Raw genomic sequence first — 20,417 nt, forward strand, 5'->3', positions numbered from 1 at the left:
TGTAATCCCAGCTACTTGGGAGGCTGAGGCAGGAGAATCCCTTAAACCTGGGAGGTGGAGGTTGCGTGAAGCCGAGATAGCACCACTGCACTCCAGCCTGGGCAACAGAGTGAGACCCTATCTCAAAAAAAAAAAAAAAATTGACGGAAGGAAGGAATTCATAATAAACGTGGGTTTCCATTTTAAGCCAAAACATTTGTGGTAACCTCTCTCTATATCATTAGTAAAACACTTATTTCTGCCTAAATTAAAATATGATTTGATGAAGAAGGTGTGGCCTGATGTGATTAAGGTGGGAAGAGGTACCCTCTTCAAGAAAAGCCTCTTGCCCGTGGATGTCACTCCAAAACCAAATTATTTCAGAAGGTTTGAAGCCGAAAAAGAAAAAAAGCCACAATAGAAGAAAGGTAAATCCAATTCTATATAATTTACATTTCTGCAAAGGGCAGAGAGAGCAAAGTGCAGGGAATTGGGTAATTTATTAATTCAGCAAGTGTTGTGTGAAGCCATGAAGTGAAATCCATGCCAGGTACAGTGTGTGCCCTGAGCCCTCTGCCCTGGCAGCTATTGGCAGGACTTCAATTTCAAAACCCAGGCTGGTGAACTGACAAGGGCCTTCATTTTCCTTAATCAAATCATAGCTTCAAAGACTCTTCAGGACGCTGGTGAGTTGAGTTTTAGCCATTAACTTACTCAATTTCTCAGGTCCCGTTAGTTTTTCCCACAGCCATATGAGACCAGCAGGGGGAGTCGCAGGGTCTTTGAGTCTACACCAGCGCTGTTCATAAGAAATAGACTGTGACCCATATATGTCATGATAAGTTTTCTAGATACACTAAAGAAAATGGAAAGAAATATGTTGAATTAATTTTAATATCCAAAATATTTGTCATTTTAACATGGAACCAATATTAAACAGCTATGAATGACGACTTTTTTCATCTCACATCATGTCAATCTTGTGTGCATTTTATCGTCATGGTATGTCTCAATTCAGATAAACTCCATTTCAGGGAGTTGCTAGCCACATGCTGTTGGTGGCCACCATATTGGACAGCCCGGGTCTAGACCCTTTTACCACTTCAACTCTATGTGGAATAATGAATGATATTCTTCATTCCAGCTAGCATTTGAAATTCAGAAGTCAGCAGCCATGACTCTTCATGTCTGTACCCGTACTGCCTGGTACAAGGGATATCACATAGTAGGTACACAATCCCGAAAGTTAAAGAACCCCAGTTCATTCGTCTCGTGGAATTTCCACGAAGAGGCACATTTTCCCCCCAGGCAGCAGTCACCGCTGAACATTCGTGAGAAGAATGATGTCTGAACTGCCTGGCCTGTCTCGAGAAACCTGTATTCTTGAGATGTACATACATCAGCTGCGTCAATTCACTGAAGATGGAGCCCCACGTGGAGGGTGTATCGTGCCCTTTCTGTACCATGGTCACTCGGAGAATGAGATCAAGATCAATTATCAACCAGGGAAGCCAACTTCCACGATCAAGGAACTAGAGCCACACCTGAGATCTGTTCTACAGCTGAACCAAGGATGCTGGAAGTTCCAAGGTAAAGTGTCTGCCCCACCTAGACCCTCCCCACGAAGGGCCTAGGGAACAGCAACTGGGCAAAAGCCTCTTCACTTGATATTAGCTGGATTCTGGCTCCTAACATTGTACGCACCTTTGAGCATCAGTGGTTCTTGCCTCTGAGTACAGAACCACCTGGAGATTTTTAAGAAAATGTCATATTCAGGTCATGCCCTGGCCCTGTGCTGTCCAACAGGGTAGGCACTAGTGGCTCTGGAGCACGAGAAATGCAGCTGGTACCTAGTGGAAAGGATGCTATTCTGTATGTATCGGGTTCAATGAAATATATTACTGAAGTTAATCTCACCAGGTCTTTTATATGTTTTTGAATGCAGCTACTAGTACATTTACAAGGAGTCATGCGGGTTATGTTATATTTCTTCAGGCAGCACTGGCCTACAATTTGAATATTTGTTAAATTATCTGAGGATTTTATTAAAATGTGCATTCTGGTACTACACCTCTGGGATCTCCTGAGACTCAGGATGTCTGAGAAGAGCCCAGAAATTTCTGACAAGAGCAGCTGATGCTGCTGGTTCCTGAATCATATGTCGTTTTCTGTATCTTTTTCCCTCCTTTACTAAGTTCTGTTTTTTTTTTCCTTCCAATGTGTATTTCAGGTTCATGATGGTACATGTGCAGCTTTTTGCGACATGATAATCTGCACGCCTCAAGGGTTTCGTGTACAGAAAGTTTCATCACCCAGGGAATGAGCACAGTACCTGAGAGGTAGTTTTTTGATTCTCGCCCTCCTCCTACCCTCTACCCTCGAGTTGCCCCCAGTGTCTCTTGTTCTCTTCTTTGTGTCCATGTGACCTCAGTGCTCAGCTCTCACTTCTAAGCGAGAACACGTGATATTTGCTTTCTTGTTCCCATGTCATTTCACTTAGGACAGTGGCCTCCACCTGGATCCGTGTTACTGGAGAAGACATGGTTTCATTCTTTGACTGTGTAGTATTGCATGGTGTATGCGGGCCACATTGTCTTTATCCAGTCCACCACTCATGGCCATCCAGGTTGATTCCTTGTCTTTGCTAGTGTGGATGGTGTTGTGACGAAGATTTACGTGCATGTGTCTTTATGATAGAAAAAGAGGAATCATGAAAATTTATACATTTCATTGGTGAAGATTGTTTTACTCTAATTAGTCTTTTTTTTTTCAAGTTGGAGACTCACTCACTCTGTCGTCCAGGCTGGAGTACAGTGGCACAATCTCGGCTGACCGCAACCTCTGCTTCCTGGATTCACGTGATTCTCCTGCCTCAGACTCCCAAGTAGCTGGAAGTACAGGTGTGTGCGACCATGGTGGGCTAATATTTGTATGTTTAGTAGAGACGAGCTTTCTCCATGTTGGTCAGGTTGGTGTGGAACTCCTGGTCTCAAGTGATTCACCCGCCTCGTCTCCCCAAAATGCTGGGATTACACGCAAGACCCGCCGTGCCTAGCCTTCAATTAGATTTTAATGACATTTGTAAAAACAAAAAAAGAAATGGAAAAACTTCTGTGGAACCTCTGTAGTGAGATTTCATTTCAGTTATTTTACTTTATGCCCCTCAACTTCTAATTAGTTCATTTCTAAAATTTCTCTTTGGTTATTGATATTTTCTATTCTGTGAGGTGTTATTCTTCTAATTGACTTCAGTTCTTTGCGTGTTGTTTCCTGTAGTTCTTTTGGTCCTCCTTAGACAAGTAATTTAGTCTGTGGAGAGGAAGCCCAATGTCTTGAGTTCTCATAGACATTTCTTTCATCTTGTGAGTTGTAGATATTCTGTTCTCTTTGTGTGCCTGCTATTTTTTTTGTTGAAAATTGGAAGTTTTATGTGGCAGACGCAGATCAGATTCTCAAACGTCACAGGTTTTTTTTTTTTGTGTTATACTTGTGGGCTGTAGTTTTCTGTTTTTGTTTTGTTTTGTTTGGACTTAAGGAAACTATTTTGCAAAAATTCTGTTTTTTCTCCTTTGTGGTCTCAGCTCATCCTGACTGACACTTCTCCTCACAGAACTTGGTGACTAGACGACCCACGAGAGTGCTTCCTCATCTTCTGGGCAAAACACAGAACCGAAGGAATCGTGAACAAAAGAATTCAGAGCCACGGTTGAGCAATAACATGTCCTGCCTGGTTCTGAGACACCTCATCCATGCCGCGGCTGGACTGACAGTGTGGCTGCGTGCTGGGCAGTGGCTCAGGGTGAGACCAGGATTTCCGGGTTCACCTCAAAGCCGTTTACCGTGCCAACACTGACAATGAGAGAAAGGAACACAGTTTCCTTTAGAAACTGAGCCAAGCCCTGGGTTGTCAGAAACTCTGAGCTTCTCTTCATTGTTAAAGACAAAATGTGGCACATATACATCATGGAATACTATGCATCCATAAAAGAGGATGACTTCATGTCCTTTGCAGGGACATGGATGAAGCTGGAAACCATCATTCTCAGTAAACTATCACAAGATTGGAAAACCAAACACCGCATGTTCTCACTCATAAGTGGGAGTTGAACAATGAGAACACATGGACACAGGGAGAGGAACATCACACACTGGGACCTGTCGGGGGGTGGGGGTTAGGAGAGGGATAGCATTAGGGAGAAATACCTGATGTAGGTGACGGGTTGACGGGTGCAGCAAGCCAACATGGCACACGAATACTTATGTAACAAATCTGCACGTTCTGCACGTGTACTCCAGAACTTAAAGTATAATTAAAGAAAAGAAAAAGAAAAGTCTGCTTGTACAGTGAACAGGTCCTGGGGATCAGAAGCCACCGATGCCAACCATTTATGTCTGGTTCTGTGACACGCCTGCAGGGACAGGGCATGGAGAATACAGCCCTCGCTGACTGGGATGTTGAAGGACAGGTTTATTCAAACACAGAAGACCCTTAAAGTACTGAAGTGTACATGAGAGCGGGCAAGGAAATCTTTACCAGTGTCTTAATAGAAGCCAGCAGAGCTACTTTCTGTGAAAAGATGCAATTGGAAAAGATGTTGAAAGTGTGTGCCGGCAATCCTAATACGCTATTCTGTAATTCTGAATGGAAGAACACCTCCCCGAAGACGTGAGCATGAATGCAATTCCAGGCTGAAAGATATTTTGGGAGAATATTCCAGAGGCAAGTCAACCCACTGGGCTTGGTGGTTTAAACAACAGAGGCCACCTGGTATTCTGAAAGAGAACATAAATTTTGTTCAGGACTTACTGAAAGCAGATAAAATGTAAAAGATGTTAGGGATCAGTGCTCCATGAACATGGGTCCATAAAATTACAAGCTGGAGAATAACTACTCCCATAAATGTGAGTCTATTTTAAAAGGATTTATATAGGAAAATAAACTAATTACAATTATGCAAGAAGAGATAAGCATTTTCTCTCTGCATGCATATGTGTAGATACGGTATGTGTGTATACATGGACATACGTGTGGCATATTATATTATAGATCCCGATCAGTGAAGAAATGCAATGTGCAAGGATTTGAGAGAATATACGCATCACAACGTTGAGTTTCGTGTTTCTCAATTTGCCTTCATGTGACAAAAGGAATTGAGATCTGCCTTGGCTTTGAATATGAAAGAAGAGAATCCAGCCATCACTAGAGAACGATTAATATGGAGATGATTAAATTAAAGACTATTAATTTCATCACGTTAATGTGATTATGTCCTTTTCCACCCTACCTCCAGTCTCCCACTTTTACATTCTTATCCATGAACTCTGATCACCTATCATATATTTAATACATGAGGAACCCATTTTTGAACATTTTTGAAAAAGAAATTAATTTCATTTCATTTATGTTGTGATGTAAGGGAAACAGTAAGATTGTAACAATAGCTTTTAGCTTTAATTTTAGATGCTATAACTAAAAAGTAAAACAGGACTTTCACTGGCTGACTGATTGTCTGGAAACATTTTTGGGATTTCTTTTCTAAGCTTCTTAATTAGAATCTGTACATTATAGAGAAAATGTTTTTGAGAGTTGAGTGTGGTCTGTGGAGTGTCCTATTAGTAACAACTTCTGAGTAGGTTGAACTCACCTCTTTTATTGACATGTGAAAAAGTGTTACATTTATAACCAAAAAGTCTTTGAAAGTGACACCATTCATTTTAGAGGAATTTTAAATGTCACCCCAATTTTTAAGATTTTAATTAATTTCCAAATTTTAATCAATAGGCATAATATTCAAGATCTTATCTAAAAATTATTACATGGCAATATTTTGTCCTTGTTAATTAAAAAATGGCACTGAAAACAAAATCGTCTTCCCTTATGATAAAAAGCTGTCCAAAAGTAACAATCTCAATGATGCCAGAATTAAATCAGAATCTGATTGGATGAAAAAGGAGGCGGTGGGTGTGTCTAAGGTGGGTGGAGAGACCCTCTCGTATAAAAGCCCCTGGGAGCCAGCTCTCACTCCAGATCTGAGCTGTCCGCAGAAGCAACAGGAGGCCAGGGGAGAAACTGCAGAAGGAGAGGTGAGTTCAATCTTATGGAATTCATTTTTACAAAAGGCGTATGAGAGTCTAGGGGAATGCAATAATTTCTTGATTCCACAAGTGTTGTCTGAGGCCAACTCCATGACAGACACACTGTATTTCTGGAAGAGAATGGGACCTCTGCCCTGGTGACGGTTAGGTAAGTCTTAGATTTTCCATACCAAGACTAGAGAAATGACAATCTCCATTTGCTTGCATTTCATCAGAATTTGGTTGACTTTCTGAAATGATGGAGAGAGGTTCGGTGGCTGCGTTATTCAACATCAGGTTTTCCTACGGGTTTGGCGTTGTTTTCCTATTCTCCCCTTCCCACAACCCCTGGCAACCATCATTCTTCTCTTGTTTTCTGATTTTTTTTCCTTCGGGTTTTTGTTCCTTTTATTTCAGAAAGAGAAAGGGAAAGAAATAAAAAGCAAAGTTTGTTTAAATTGCTATTGCAGAAAAGATCCGGCTGGACGCTGGGAGCTACCTCTTCCAGGATGGGGATTCATTATTTATTTAATTTTTTTGAGACAGGGTCTCGCTGTGTCGCGCAGTCTGTTGTGCAGTGGCTATTTTCTGATTCTGTGAGATCAGTCACCTCAGATTCCACATAAATGAGATCATACAGTGTACACTTCCCTCAGTCTCACTTATTCCACTTCCCATAACGCCCTCGGCCTTCATCCACATTGGTGCAAATGCCAGGATTTCCTTCTTTTTTATGGTACAATAATGCATTGTATGTATCACCATTTCCTCATCCATTTTTCTCCCACAGACTCTGGGGTTGTTTCCATGGCTATTGTGAATAACGCTGCAGAGAACCTGAGAGTCTAGATATCTCTTTGACATGCTGACCTCTTTCTTTCATGTATAAACACAGAAGTAGGGTTGCTGGAACACAGGCAGTTCTATTCTTCATGTTTTCAGAAACCTCCCTAGTATTTTCTCTAGTGGTTGTACCAATTCTCTTTCCCACCAACCGTGTACAAGGGTTACCCTTTCTCCACATCCTTACCAACACTTATCTTTTGTCTTTTTCATCATAGCCATCCTAGTAGTGGTGGGGTAATATCTTATGGCGGTTTTGTTGCTGGAGGGCTCAGGAGGGTCTCCGGATGCCAGAGACACCCCAGTCCCAGCCAGTTTCCATGTTCTTGATGCTGTCAGGAGAACGAATTCAGGGATGAGCCAGAATGAAGTGAAAGGCAAGAAGTTTCTATTCCAGAGCAAAAGCACACACTTAGGAGAGAAGTGTGGGTGTGATTCTGAGAGCTGGTGGCGTGCATAGGAGTTCGGCTTTTTTATTTTTATGAGCCCTTCAAATTAGGAGGTGAACTAATCATTAGGTTTTCTAAGAAAAAAGCAGAGTTTTTGGAATTGGTGTGGTACCCATTTTGATACTACATATGGGCAAGCTGGGGTCAGCCGTGACAATGCAGAGTGTGTGATTTAGTGTGGTGATGACCATGGTAATTACCGTGGTAATGGTTTCAACCAGGTTAACTCCCTCCTGTTTTTGTAGCACCTCATCAGCTCAGGGTCCTCCTTGTCCTTGTAATTTTAATGACAAGTGGCTAATTTTAACAGGCACCGTTTTGGTCTTATGTGAAATTGTCACTGGATATGTTCTCGATTCTCTTGTGAACACACAGTATTCCTGCCTCAGTTTAAGTTACATTTCTCTGATGGTGAGTGAAGTGGAGCTTGTTCTTCAGTACTTGCTGGTCATTGGTGTGTGTTTATCAGAGAAATGTCTGCTTCGGTTTTTGTTCATTGGAAATTGGATTATTTTGGCTGTTTTTTTCTTTTTGCTATTGCCTTGAAAAAATTCCTTATATATTTTGGATATTAAACCATTGTCATATATATGGCTGCTTGTTTGTTTTTTTTTCAGTTCTGTTTTTTGCTTTTTTTCTTTTTTTTTCTGCTGTGCAGAAGATTCAGTTTTACCTGGTACAACTTATTTGTATTTTGTGTCTTGTCCTTTTGGTGTGCTACCAGGTTTTTCACCACATCCAGTTTGCACAGTTGGGGAAGTAGAAGGTCTTCAAATGGACTCCAGCACTGTCCAATAGAAACAGAAGATAACCCATATATGTAATTGTCAATTTGTTTTCTGGTAGTCACATAAAACATAACAAAACAAGCCTGATGAATTTTAACTCAAAATAGAATCATTTAACATGTGAGCAACTTTAAACGTTCTCAAGCAGATAGTTTACATTCTCTTTTCCCCATTATGTCTTCAAAACTGAAAGTGTATTTGGCTCACAGCACATCTCCATTCAGATACGCCCCATTTCAGGTCTCAACAGCCATTTGTGACTGGTGGCTACCATATCAAACAGCTCAGGTGTAGACTCCTTTACTATTCCAACTCAAAGTCTTTTGGTGAATCATGCCGTTTATTCCATTGGGTATCACAGATATTAGAAGTTCAGGGTCTCGAGTCATTGACATTTGTATTCATGTTGTGTCTTCATCACTAGCAGTAGTGATTTTAAGTATCGTGCCATGATAGCTCTACGCTTGTGAAGATAAAAGTCCCAAGCACTATCAGCTGTTCATTCAGCTCATGGAAATTCTAATACTATGTTCACTTTTTGTTTTCTATAGACATTTGCCATGGCTAAACACTTCAAACAAATCATTAGATGTCCTGTCTGTCTAAAAGACCTTGAAGAACCCGTGCAACTGAAATGTGGATGTGTCTGCTGCCTCCAGTGCCTCAATTCACTCCAGAAGGAGCCCGATGGGGAAGGTTTACTGTGCGGCTTCTGCTCTGTGGTCTCTCAGAAGGATGACATCAAGCCCCACTACAAGCTGAGGGCGCTGGTTCCCATCATCAAGGAACTAGAGCCCAAGCTGAAATCTATTCTAACAATGAACCCAAGGATGAGGAAATTTCAAGGTAAGGAATCTACATGACCTGCCACAACCCATAAAAGGCACTGGGCAAACGACTTTCAAACATTTCTTCATTAAACATAGGCAGTAGCAGATATCTAGCATGTCAAACTTGCATGCTTCACACTCAACAGTTCTCACCTTTGTGTATAGATTTTCATGGAATCTGTGCAAGTTTGTACAATCCTTTGGAGAGCAAGCTCCTGTCTTCTTTCATGTATCATACGTGCTAAATGGAAAAATAATTTTAATCCAGTTATCCACTAACTGATTTCCAAAGGAATTTCTAATATGAATCAGGTAGACTTGTTACAGTTATCGTATTCATGCAATCTATAGATAAACTTTAACCTCATCAGGTGGCCAAACAGGTTTCCCCAGGAAATTTTGATTTGGGAGAGAAAGGAGAATAAAAGTGAAAGTGAATAACGTAACTAAGTGTTTGCAGTAAAAGGGCAGAGGGAGTTTGTAGTGTGTGTGTTTGCTGAACTACTGCTTCTTATTTCCACAGTGGATATGACCTTGGATGTGGACACAGCCAGCAACTATCTCATCATTTCTGAAGACCTGAGGAGTTTACGAAGCGGGGATGTCAACCAGAATAGGAAGGAGCAAGCTGAGAGATTCGACGCTGCACTGTGCGTCCTGGGCGCCCCTCGCTTCACTTCCGGCCGCCATTACTGGGAGGTGGACGTGGGCACCAGTCAAGTATGGGATGTGCGCGTGTGCAAGGAATCTGTGAACCGACAGGGGAAGATTGTGCTTTCTTCAGAACACGGCTTCTTGACTGTGGGTTGCAGAAAAGGAAAGATCTTTGCTGCCAGCACTATGCCTATGACTCGTCTCTGGGTGTGTTCCCCGTTGCACAGAGTGGGGATTTTCCTGGATGTAGGTATGAGGTCCGTTTCCTTTTACAATGTTAGTGATGGGTGCCATATCTACACATTCAGCAAAATTCCTGTTTGCGAGCCATGGCGTCCATTTTTTGCTCATAAACGTGGAACTCAAGATGATCAGAGCATCCTGAGTATCTGTTCTGTGATCAATCCAGCCAGTGGCAGTGCCCCAGTTTCTTTTGGGGAAAGTCAATCAACATTTCAACAGAATCATCTTTAGGAAGTTTCTGTGTGCCCATAACCATAGCTAAGAACTTTTCTGCTAGATATACATAGCTACAAAGCGATAGAAGGGAAAGAGCCATCATTCTGTAAACCATGAACAGAAATCAATTATATGAATTAGGGGAAAATGACATTGTACTTAAAGTTTGTCACGTTATATTCTTTGGGGCTTTTGTTTATATTTCTGTTCAATAAATATTTTGAAAATTCAGATTCCTTTGCCAATGTTTTCTGTTTTCTGCAAGATTAGTGTACTATGTGCTATGGAAGTGATGAACTTAATAATAATTTGTATGGGACCCAACACAGTAACTGAATTTCAAATGATAAGAACCTACGAATATAGCAAAATTATACATGTTTATGTATTCAGTTTAATGCAACAACTGAACACTGACATTCATTTGAAGTGCACACTGAGTGTTTGCCACAAATATGTGTGGTCTTAGAGAGAACTCATTACCTTTCAAATTGAAATACTGTACACCCTCTTCTATGATGGCCACAGAGTCAAATTAGAAGTCAATAACTGGAAGAAATCCATAAATTTCATTTCATTACATGGAAATGAAATAACCACTTGTAAATAAAATGATCAAATATGAAATTACAATGGAAATTACAGCTATCATGAGTTGAATGAAAAGCACACATTTACAAAATTTCTAGACGCAGTTGAAGCTTGGTGGGAAACTTATAATAGGAAGAAAATACCATAATCGGTCACCTTAATTTCTACTTTAAGTTACTTCCCTAAGAGCAATTCAATTGTCAGCATTTTGATGAAAACCATCAAACGAGAATCTAGGAAGTTCCAGACTTTTTCACATCTTCCCGTCTTCTTCTGAGCCCTCCAAATGGTTGCAACCTCTGCCCTTTACCCAGTTCCAAAGTCGCTTCCATATTTTCAGGTATCTTAATAGCAGTGCCCCACTCCTGGTACCAATATTCTGTATTAGTTCATTCTCACACTGCTATAAAGAACTACCTGAGACTGGGTAATTGATGAAGAGAAGAGGTTTCATTAATTTATGGTTCTGCAGGTCGCATAGGGAACATCACTGGTTGGCCTCGGGAAACTGAACAATCATGGAGGAAGGCAAAGGGGAAGCAAGTGGCTTTTTCACATAGTGACAGGAAAGAGAGAAAAGGGAAAGTGCCATACACTTTTAAATCGTCAGATCTTGTGAGAAATCACTCACAGTCATGGGAACGGCGTCGAGGAAATCCGTCCCCATGATCCAATCATCTCCCACCTGGTCCCTCCCCAACGCTGAGGATTACAATTCAACATGAGATTTGGCTGGAGACACAGAGCCAAACCGTATCACTTGATATGATCCCACAGAATACTATTAATTTTCATTCAGTCTTTTATTTCGTAACAAATGGTGGTAAAGGATATGTAATTTACCATCTTCACCATTTTTAAGTGTAAAATTCAATGGTATTTATTATGTCCATCTTATTTTGCCACCATCACTGCCATTCATCTCCAGAAATCTTTTCATCTTACCACCATCACTGCCATTCATCTCCAGAAATCTTTTCATCTTACAAAATGGAAACTGTATACCCATCGTAGCCCATTTTTCAATTCATCTATTTGTTTTCTTGCTTGAGTGCCTTATGTATTCTGGATATTAACCCCTTATCAGATGTATGGTTTGCAAATATTTTCTCCCACTGTGTAGATTGTCTCTTCACTTTCTTGTTTCCTTTGTTGTGCAGAAGCTTCTAAATGTGATGCATGCAATCCCATTTGTCTATGTTTGCTTTTGTTGCCTGTGATTTAGGGTTTATATCAAAAACGTTTGCCCAGACAAGTTTCTTAGATGTTTCCCCCTGTGTTTTGATCTGATAGTTTTACCATTTCAGGTCTTTCATTTAACTCTTTACTCCATTTTGAGTTGATTCATGCATGCAGTTTGATGTAAAGATACAATTTTATTCTTATATATGTGGATGAGTTCTTCAAATACAATTTATTGAAGGGGCTGTACTTTCCCCATTTTGTGTTATGGATCCTTTGTCAAAAATCAATTTGCCACATATGCATGGGTTTATTTGGGAGCTTTCTATCCTGTTTCATTGGTAGACATGGTTGTTTTCATTCTAGTACCATGTCGTTTTGATTATAATAGTTTTATAATATATTTTGAAATCAAGTAGTGCGATGTCTACAGCTGTGAGATTTTTCTGCATATGATTCTTCTAGCTATTTGGGGTCTTTTGCGGCTTCACAGAAATTTTAGGGCTTTTTTCTCTTTTTCTGTGAAAAATGACAATTGTGATTGGGATTGCATTGAATCTGTGGGTGCTTTTGAGTGTATAGACATTTTAACAATATTAATTCTAATCCATGAACATGAGATATCTTTTTATTTGTGTTTTTGTCAATTTTGTTCATTGGTATTTTATAGTTTTTATTGTACAGGTCTTTCTCCTTCTTTATTGAATGTACTCTTATCTTTTATTTTCTTATTGTTATTTTAATTGGAATTATTATTATTATATTTTGAGAGAGAGTCTCTCTCTGTTTTCCTGGCTGGAGTGCAGTGGCACGATCTCAGCTCACTGCAGACTCCTGCCTCAGCCCCCGAAGTAGCTGAGATTACAGGCACCTGTCACCATGCCCAGCTAATTTGTGTATTTTTGGTAGAGATAGAGTTTCACCATTTTGACCAGGCTGGTCTCGAATTCCTGACCACAAGTGATCTGCCCACTTTGGCCTCCCAATATGCTGGGATTACAGGTGTGAGCCACCTCACCTGGCCCGGAATTATTTTTTATTTTCATTTTTAGATAGTTTATTTACAATTCATAAAAATGCTAAGAATTTTTGTTTGTTGATTTTGTGTCCTGCACCTTCACTGAATTCATTTATCAGTCCTAACAGAATTTGTTGGAGTTTTTAAGGTTTTCTATATATAAGATCATGTCATCGGCAGTGATAATTTCACGTCTTCCTTTTCTATTACAATGACGTTTATTTCTTTCTCTTGCCTAGTTGCTCTGGCTTGGACTCCCAGTACTGTGCTGAAGAAGTGGTAAGACTTGGCATCCTTGTGTTGTCCCAGATCTCAGAGCAAAAGCTTTAAACTTTAATCCATTGAATATGATGTTAGGTAAGGGTTTGTCCTATATGAACTTTATGAGGTACATTTCCCCTCAACCTAATCAGTTGAGAGTTTTTATAATGAAAAGGGTTTGAATTTTGCTGAGTGCTTTTTCTGAATCTACTGAGATGAACTTATGATTTTACTCCTTCCTTTTGTTAATGTGATGCATCATATTTATTGATTTGCTTATTTGAAAGATCCTTGCATACCAGGATTTATTCCACTTGATCATGGAAAATGATTCTTTTACTGTATTTTAAATTCAGCTTGCTAATATTTTGTTGAGGGTTGTTCCGTCTATTATTATTGGGGTTATGGATTATACTTTTTTTATTCCTTGTACTGTTTTTGTTTGGCTGTGGTATCTGGTAATGCTGTTTTTTTGCAAAATGAGTTTGGAAGTATTTCACCAACTTGCATTTCTTGGAAGAGTTTGAGAATAATTTGTATTAGTTCTTTTAAAAATATTTGGTAGAATTCAGTAGTGAAGCTGTCCACTCCTGGGCTCTCCTTGAAAAAAACTTTTTATTGATTTCACTGATGTGAGGTGTCTGTGAGAGTCAAATGCATAGATAGAAAGTGGAATGGTGGTTGTAAGGATGGGTGAATTGGGAAATAGGGAGTTTTTGTTTAATGGGTGTACATTTCCATTTTGCAAGGTGAAAATGTTTCTGGAGGTGAATGGTGGTGCTGGTTGCAAAGCAGTGAGGATGTAATTTATGCCATTGAATTGCGTACTTGAAAATTGTTAAGACGGTCACTTATAGGTATTTTACCACAATTTTAAAAAATAACTGCAAAGACTGCAATTAAGAGTAGTCTGTGGGTATTATCAAATATAGTAACTTACATGTAATTGGAGTCTAGGAAGGAATCGAGAAAAAAAAGGGACAGAATAAGTAACTAAAGAAATAGGGCTGAAAATGTCCCAATTAAAAAAAAATTAACCTACTGATTGTAGAGCTAAAAAATGCTAAATAGAATAAATGCTAAGAAAGTGATATGTGGACATTACACAGCTAAACTAATAAAGGCCAAAATTAAAGAAAGAATCTTGAAAGTAGCAAAAGAAAATTATACATCATGCATCAGGTAAGGTTTCTCAAGCTTAGCTCTTCCGACTTTTTGAGTTGGAAGTTATGGTTGTTGAGGACTGTCCTGTACAACCCTTTAACATCTGTTAACATCCTTTAACATCCGTAGACTCTGAGGTGATGGTCCTTATTTCGTTCGTAATACCTCAGGTAATTGTGTCTTTTCTCCCTCTTTTCTCTCTGTCCATCGTTCTCTTTTTCTCCCTCTTTTCTCTCTGTCCATCATTCTCTTTATCTGTTTACCTCTCTGGCTTTCTCCCTGGCTGCCTCTCTACTTCCCTCTTCATTTTCCTTTAACCTTGCCTCACTCTCTTTCAGTATAACTAAAGATTTGAAAGAAAAAAATATTTATGCCTTTGATTTTATATAATATACGGCCATTTTCTATTATATTGATTGCCACTACAGTCTGTATTGTTTCTTTCCATTTACTTTTCAGTTGAATTGCTCTTAGTTAAGTAACTTAAAGTGGAAGTTAAGATCACTAATTATGGTATTTTCTTCCTGTTTGAGTTTTTATCAGTATAAGTTTCTCACTAAGCTTCCCCTGCATCTGCAAATTTTGTGCATTTATTTTTCATTGAGCTCAGGATGGTTGTGATTTCCATCCTAATTTCATATTTGATCATGATTTTATTTAGAAGTGGTTAATTTTCATGGATGTGGAGGATTTATGAATTTCTTCCTGTTATTGATTTCTTATTTAACTCTGCTGCCATTAGAAACAGGATGTATATTATTTCAATGTTAAAATTAATGAGTTTTCTCTAAGACCACATACGTCTACTCTGACAAATACCCAATGTGCGTTTGCATGTGTGTTTGGCTGTTGGGTTAAACTGAATACACAGGCATATAAATTTTAAATTATATTTAAACTTTTTAAGTATACCTTTGATTTCATATCCTATATAGGCATTTCCTATTTTATCAATTGCCACTATAGTCTTCATTGTTTCTTTCCATCTGCTTTGCAGCTGAATTGCTCTTAAGTAACCTAGTAGAAATTAAGATCACTGATTATGGTATTTTCTTTCTATTTGATTAAAGTTTTTATTAGTATAAGTTTCTCACTAAGCTTCCACTGCATCTACAAATTTTGTGAATTTTACTTTAATTCAGCTCAGGATAGTTGTAATTTCCATTGAAAGTTAATATTTGATCACAATTTTATTTAAAACGGTTAATTTCCATGGATTTGGAGGGTTTATGGATTTCTTCCCATTACTGATTTCTAACTAACTCTGTTGCCATTAGAGAAGGGGGTGTATATTATTTCCATTTTAATCTTAATGAGCTTTGTCTGTGATCCCACATATGTAACTCTGGCAAATACTCTGTGTGTACTTGAATGTGAAAATTCAGTTGTCGCGTTAAACTGAATACATAGACATATAGTTAATTTTACTGTAGTCAAATAAGGACTTATCGTTTGAAAATCAGTTACTCTGTCGGTTCACATTCAAATTATTATTTAGTTCATAACTTCCATAACACATAGTGCATTGATCTTGCAGAAAACAGAGAACATTGGCAAATGAATCTGAAATTTCAAAATATTTATTGAACAGAAATATAAACATAAGCCCCAAAGAAAACAACATGACAAACTTGAAGTAAAATGTAATTTTCTCCTAATTAATATAACTGCTTTCTGTTCGTGGTTTACAGAATGATGGCTCTTTCCCTTCTATCCCTTTGTATCTATGTGTATCTAGCAGAAAGGTTCTTAGTTCTGGCTATGGGTGCACAGAAACTTCCTATAGATGATTATGTTCAAATTTTTATTTACTTTCCCCAGAATAAATTGAGGCATTGGCACTGTCTGGGTTGATCACAGGACAGATACTCAGGATGCTCTGATCATCTTGAGTTTCAAGTTTATGAGAAAAAAATGGACGCAGTGGCTCTCTAACAGGAATTTTGTTGAATGTGTAGATATGGCACCCATCACTGACATTGCAAAGGGAAATGGACCTCATACCTACATCCAGGAAAATCCCCACTCTGTGCAACTGGGGACTCACCCAGAGAGGAGTCATAGGCATAGTGCTGGCAGCAAAGACCTTTCCTTTTCTGCAACCCACAGTCCAGAAGCCGAGTTCTCAAGAAAGCACAATCTTCCCCTGTCGGTTCACAGATTCCTTGCAAATACCCACAACCCATACTGTGGATTTTGTTTTCCCATTTTCCCCTTTTTCCCCCATTGGCAACCACCATTTGAATTCTACTCTATTTCCATGTGTTCAGTCTTTACAGACCCCACATTGTTGGGGACCAGTTTCAACACCACCGGTAGGGTATCTGAAGTCTGGTGGCGACAAAGGAATGAGAAGAGACTGGGTAAGAGTTCATAAAGGTGGGAGCCAGGGTGCCAGTTGCAAAATGGAGGCTGCAAAAGGCCCAGAGTTTTAGTCTCTACACTATTTGAGTACGATCACTTAGATTTAAGAAGCAGATGTTCAGGGCAAAACAGTGAAAGGGAGGCAGTGTGTCATAGGTGTAATCTATAGCAATAGTGGTTTAAATGAATCTCCTTTGTGCTCAAACAATATATCTTTAACTTATCGGAGAGTAGCTAGAGGGAGTGGGCTTAACTAGGAGCCTGCATGTCTGTCCGCATTCCCGTGCTTCAAAGGAGTGTCTTCTCCTTGAACACAGAGTTTGCAGATAAGAGAGCGGGTCTCGCTCTGATCATGGGAACGTGGTGGCAATTAGGAGTCCGTTACAGAGGCAAATCATTTCACTGGGTTAGAGTTTTCTACAATTGAAGTTCCTGCTGTTCCCAAGGAGAACATAAATCCTGCTCATGATTGGCTCAAAATAAGTCCATGGAAGAAATGTTAGGGATTAATGTCCCTTGAACAAGGGTCCATAAAGATGACAAATTGGAGAATAACCACTCCCAAAACTCTGAGGACATTTTAAAAGGATTTGTAAAAAGAAACTAAACTTATTAAAAGAAGGAGATATGAAATAAATATCCCATATATGCATGTGTTGTGTGTGTGTACACAAACATATGGCAGATTACTATAGCTCCCAATCAATAAGGAAATGCAGTGTGCAAGGATTTGTAGTAAAATATGAGTCACAACTTAGAGTTGTGTGTTTTTACATTTGCCCTCTGAGACCAAAGGAATTGAGAGCTGGGAATGTGCCTTGGCTTAGAATTTAAAATCAGAGTTTCTAGCAAATACCAGGAAACAATTCCTGAAAAAATGATTAAACGAAAGACTAATTAATTGAAACACCTAAATGGAACCAAGTCCCCTTCCATACTACCCCCGATATGCTAATTTTGCCTTCTCACTGGTCAAAGCCTGATTTCCTGCGACTCATCTAATATCAGGAACATTTTTGTACATTTTTCAAAAGAGAAATGAATCCAATTTTATATATGTGGTGATGTATGCAAAGTAGTAAGATTATAACACTATCTTTTATCTTTAATGTTGGATAATATCAGTAAAAAAGAACAGGAGTTTTATTCACCGACTGATGGCCAGTCAACAGTTTTGGAGTTTTCATATCAGATTTCTAAATGAGAATCTTCACACCATGGAGAAAATTGCTTTGTGAAGGAGTGTGGTCTAGTAAGTGTAATTTTCATAAAGGCTTATAAACAGGTTTAAGTGACTTCCTTGATTGAAATGTGAGGAGATTTTACTTGATGATTAAAAACTGACACTAGCCCCATACATTTGAGAAGAATTAATAATGTTGCCCAATGTTAAAAATTCCAATTGCTTCTTACCACCAACAGACATAATATTCAAGATCTAACCTAGAATGATCATATGGCAGTATTTTGTTTATATTAATTAGGAAAAAATCTCAAGATACAATCATCTCCTTTCACTGTTGAGAAAATCTGATGCCAACAGCATAAAAAGTTCTCTTATGCCAGAATTAAATCAAATTTAATTGGATTAAAAAGGAGGGGCAAGGTGGGAAGAAGGTGGGTGGAGAAACCCTCTCCCGTAAAAGCGCCCTGTAGGGCGTTCTCTCTCCACATTTCAGTTGTACCTGGAAGAATTTGGAAGCCAGAAAGGACCCTATAGGGGAAGAGGTGAGTTCAAGCCTGTGGAATTTATTTATATGACTCAGATTTCTGCAAAGGGCAGAAAGAAGAGAGTAGTCTGGGAATGGAGTAATTTCCTAATTAAGCAAGTGTTGTCTGAGGCCAGCTGCATGCCATGAACATTGTATAAACCTGAGGACGCTGGGACCTCTATTCCTACCACAGTAGGTAGGATTTGGATTTTCTCTACCTGGGCTCAAAGAAATGACAATCTTTCTTGAATATAATCAGAATTTGGCCGGCTTCATGAGATGGTGCATGGAGTTTCTGCCACTGAATCATTGAACCCCTCACATTCTGCTATGGATTTTGTTTTATTTTCCAAACGTCCCCTCCCTCTGGTGCCTGGGAATCACCATTTTAATTCCACTCTCTAATTTTATGACTTCAGGGTTTTTAGGTTCCTAGTAAGTTAGATCATTCAGTATTTATCGCTTTCTGACTTATTCCACTTAGCAAAATGTGCTCAAGTTTCATCCATTTTTTTAGGGTGTACAATATTTCATTGTATATATAGCACAATTTCTTGATTTATTCTTCTGCCAACATTATCGAGTAAAAGGAATTTGCTGCCCGATGCTCTAGGAGTGAAAAGGATGACATGGGGATGTTTGAGAAAAGAAAAGCATTGCATTGAAATTCAAACCCTAGGGAGACAGGAGTCCAGCTCTAATCTGTCATGTCATACTGGCTTCAAGTCAGCATTTATTAGAAAAGGTTCAGAGGGCCTGGCATGGTGGCTGAAGCCTAAAATCCCAGCAATTTGGGAGGCTGAGGCAGGTGGATCGTTTGAGCTCAGGAGTAGGAGACCAGCCTGGGCAACGTAGTGAGACCCCATCTCTCCAAAACCACAAAAATTAGCTGCGCATAGTGGTGCAGGCCTGTAGTTCCAGCTACTCGGGGAGGCTGAGGCAGGAGGATCATCTGAGCCCAGGAGTTTCAGGCTGCAGTGAGCCGGGATAGAACCACTGCACTCCAGCCTGGGTGATTAAAAAAAAAAAAAGGTTCAGGGGATGGATTCTGAGATCAGTAAGTAATTGATGGAAGGAAAAGGGAGGTCTGGAAAGTCCATGTTCATGGGCAATTATCTTTTCGTGCTTCCTCGCGGGTCGACTGTGCAAATTCAAAGGGTGTTAATGTACAACATGCAGTGGAAATTCGGGCTGTGACCTCAGCAAGCTTGTTCTGCACAGACTCCAGCTGGCCATATTGGTTCTAGCCAATTTCAGCCAGTTCTTTTGTTTCCTGAACAGAGGGAGTTTCAGTGTTTCAGCAAAGTTGTTTCTTTTCTTTGTTTTCTTTTTCTTTTCTTTGTGAGACAGGGTCTTGCTGTTGCCTGGGCTGGATGCAGTGGTGCCATCTTGGCTCACTGCAGCCTCTGTCTCCTGGGCTCACGTGATCCTCCCTTATCAGCCTCCCGAGTAGCTGGGACCACAGGTATGGGCCACCACACCCGGCTAATTTTTAAAATTATTTGTAGAGACAGCTCTCACGATGTTGCGCTGGCTGGTCTCGAACTCCTGGGCCCAAACAATCCTCCTTTCTCAGCCTCAGAAAGTGCCGGAATTTACAAGTGTGAGACACTGCGACCAGCCAAGTTTTTTCCCTTCTTATCTGCCATCCTGTACACTCAAAAATTTGTTAGTTACTGGTTTCTTTAACTCTTTTATTTTTATTTATTTATTTTTTTAGACGAAGTCTCGCTCTGTCACCAGGCTGGAGTGCAGTGGCACGATCTCGCCTTTGCCCATTTCATAATCAGAATGTTAGTTTTAGGGTTTTTTTTTTTCTATTGGGTTATGAGTTCTTTATATATTTTGGATATTAACCTAATATCAGATATATAATTTGCAAACACTTTTTTCCATTCTGTAGGTTTTCTTTTCGTCTCCCTTGTTTCCTTCACTATGCAGAACGTTTTTTGTTTGACATAGTCCAAGTTATTTATTTTTGCTTTTTGTGTAATATAATGCTGTAAGTTTCATGCCACATCCAGGTGGAACAAATACTATGCCATGGG

General features: G+C 39.5%; 1 protein-coding gene across 1 annotated transcript; it reads left to right on the forward strand.

The window, feature by feature from the left end:
• The first annotated feature begins 8,694 nt into the window (after positions 1–8,694).
• Positions 8,695–10,092, forward strand: LOC100433247 (ret finger protein-like 4A). The gene is made up of 2 exons (XM_002829815.4): positions 8,695–8,980; positions 9,488–10,092. Exons 1-2 carry the CDS (start codon positions 8,695–8,697, stop codon positions 10,090–10,092), a joined length of 891 nt encoding a protein of 296 aa, XP_002829861.4.
• The last annotated feature ends 10,325 nt before the right edge of the window (positions 10,093–20,417 follow it).

This window comes from Pongo abelii, chromosome 20 (assembly GCF_028885655.2).
Source record: "Pongo abelii isolate AG06213 chromosome 20, NHGRI_mPonAbe1-v2.0_pri, whole genome shotgun sequence".
Classification (NCBI taxonomy): Eukaryota; Metazoa; Chordata; class Mammalia; order Primates; family Hominidae; genus Pongo; species Pongo abelii.

What these genes read in the sequence shown, in the direction of transcription:
- LOC100433247 (XM_002829815.4), top strand. Translation starts at nt 8,695, where the DNA reads ATGGCTAAACACTTCAAACAAATCATTAGATGTCCTGTCTGTCTAAAA. An exon ending in AAGGATGAGGAAATTTCAAG is followed by an intron (nt 8,981 to 9,487) that starts GTAAGGAATCTA and finishes TTATTTCCACAG; the next exon opens with TGGATATGACCTTGGATGTG.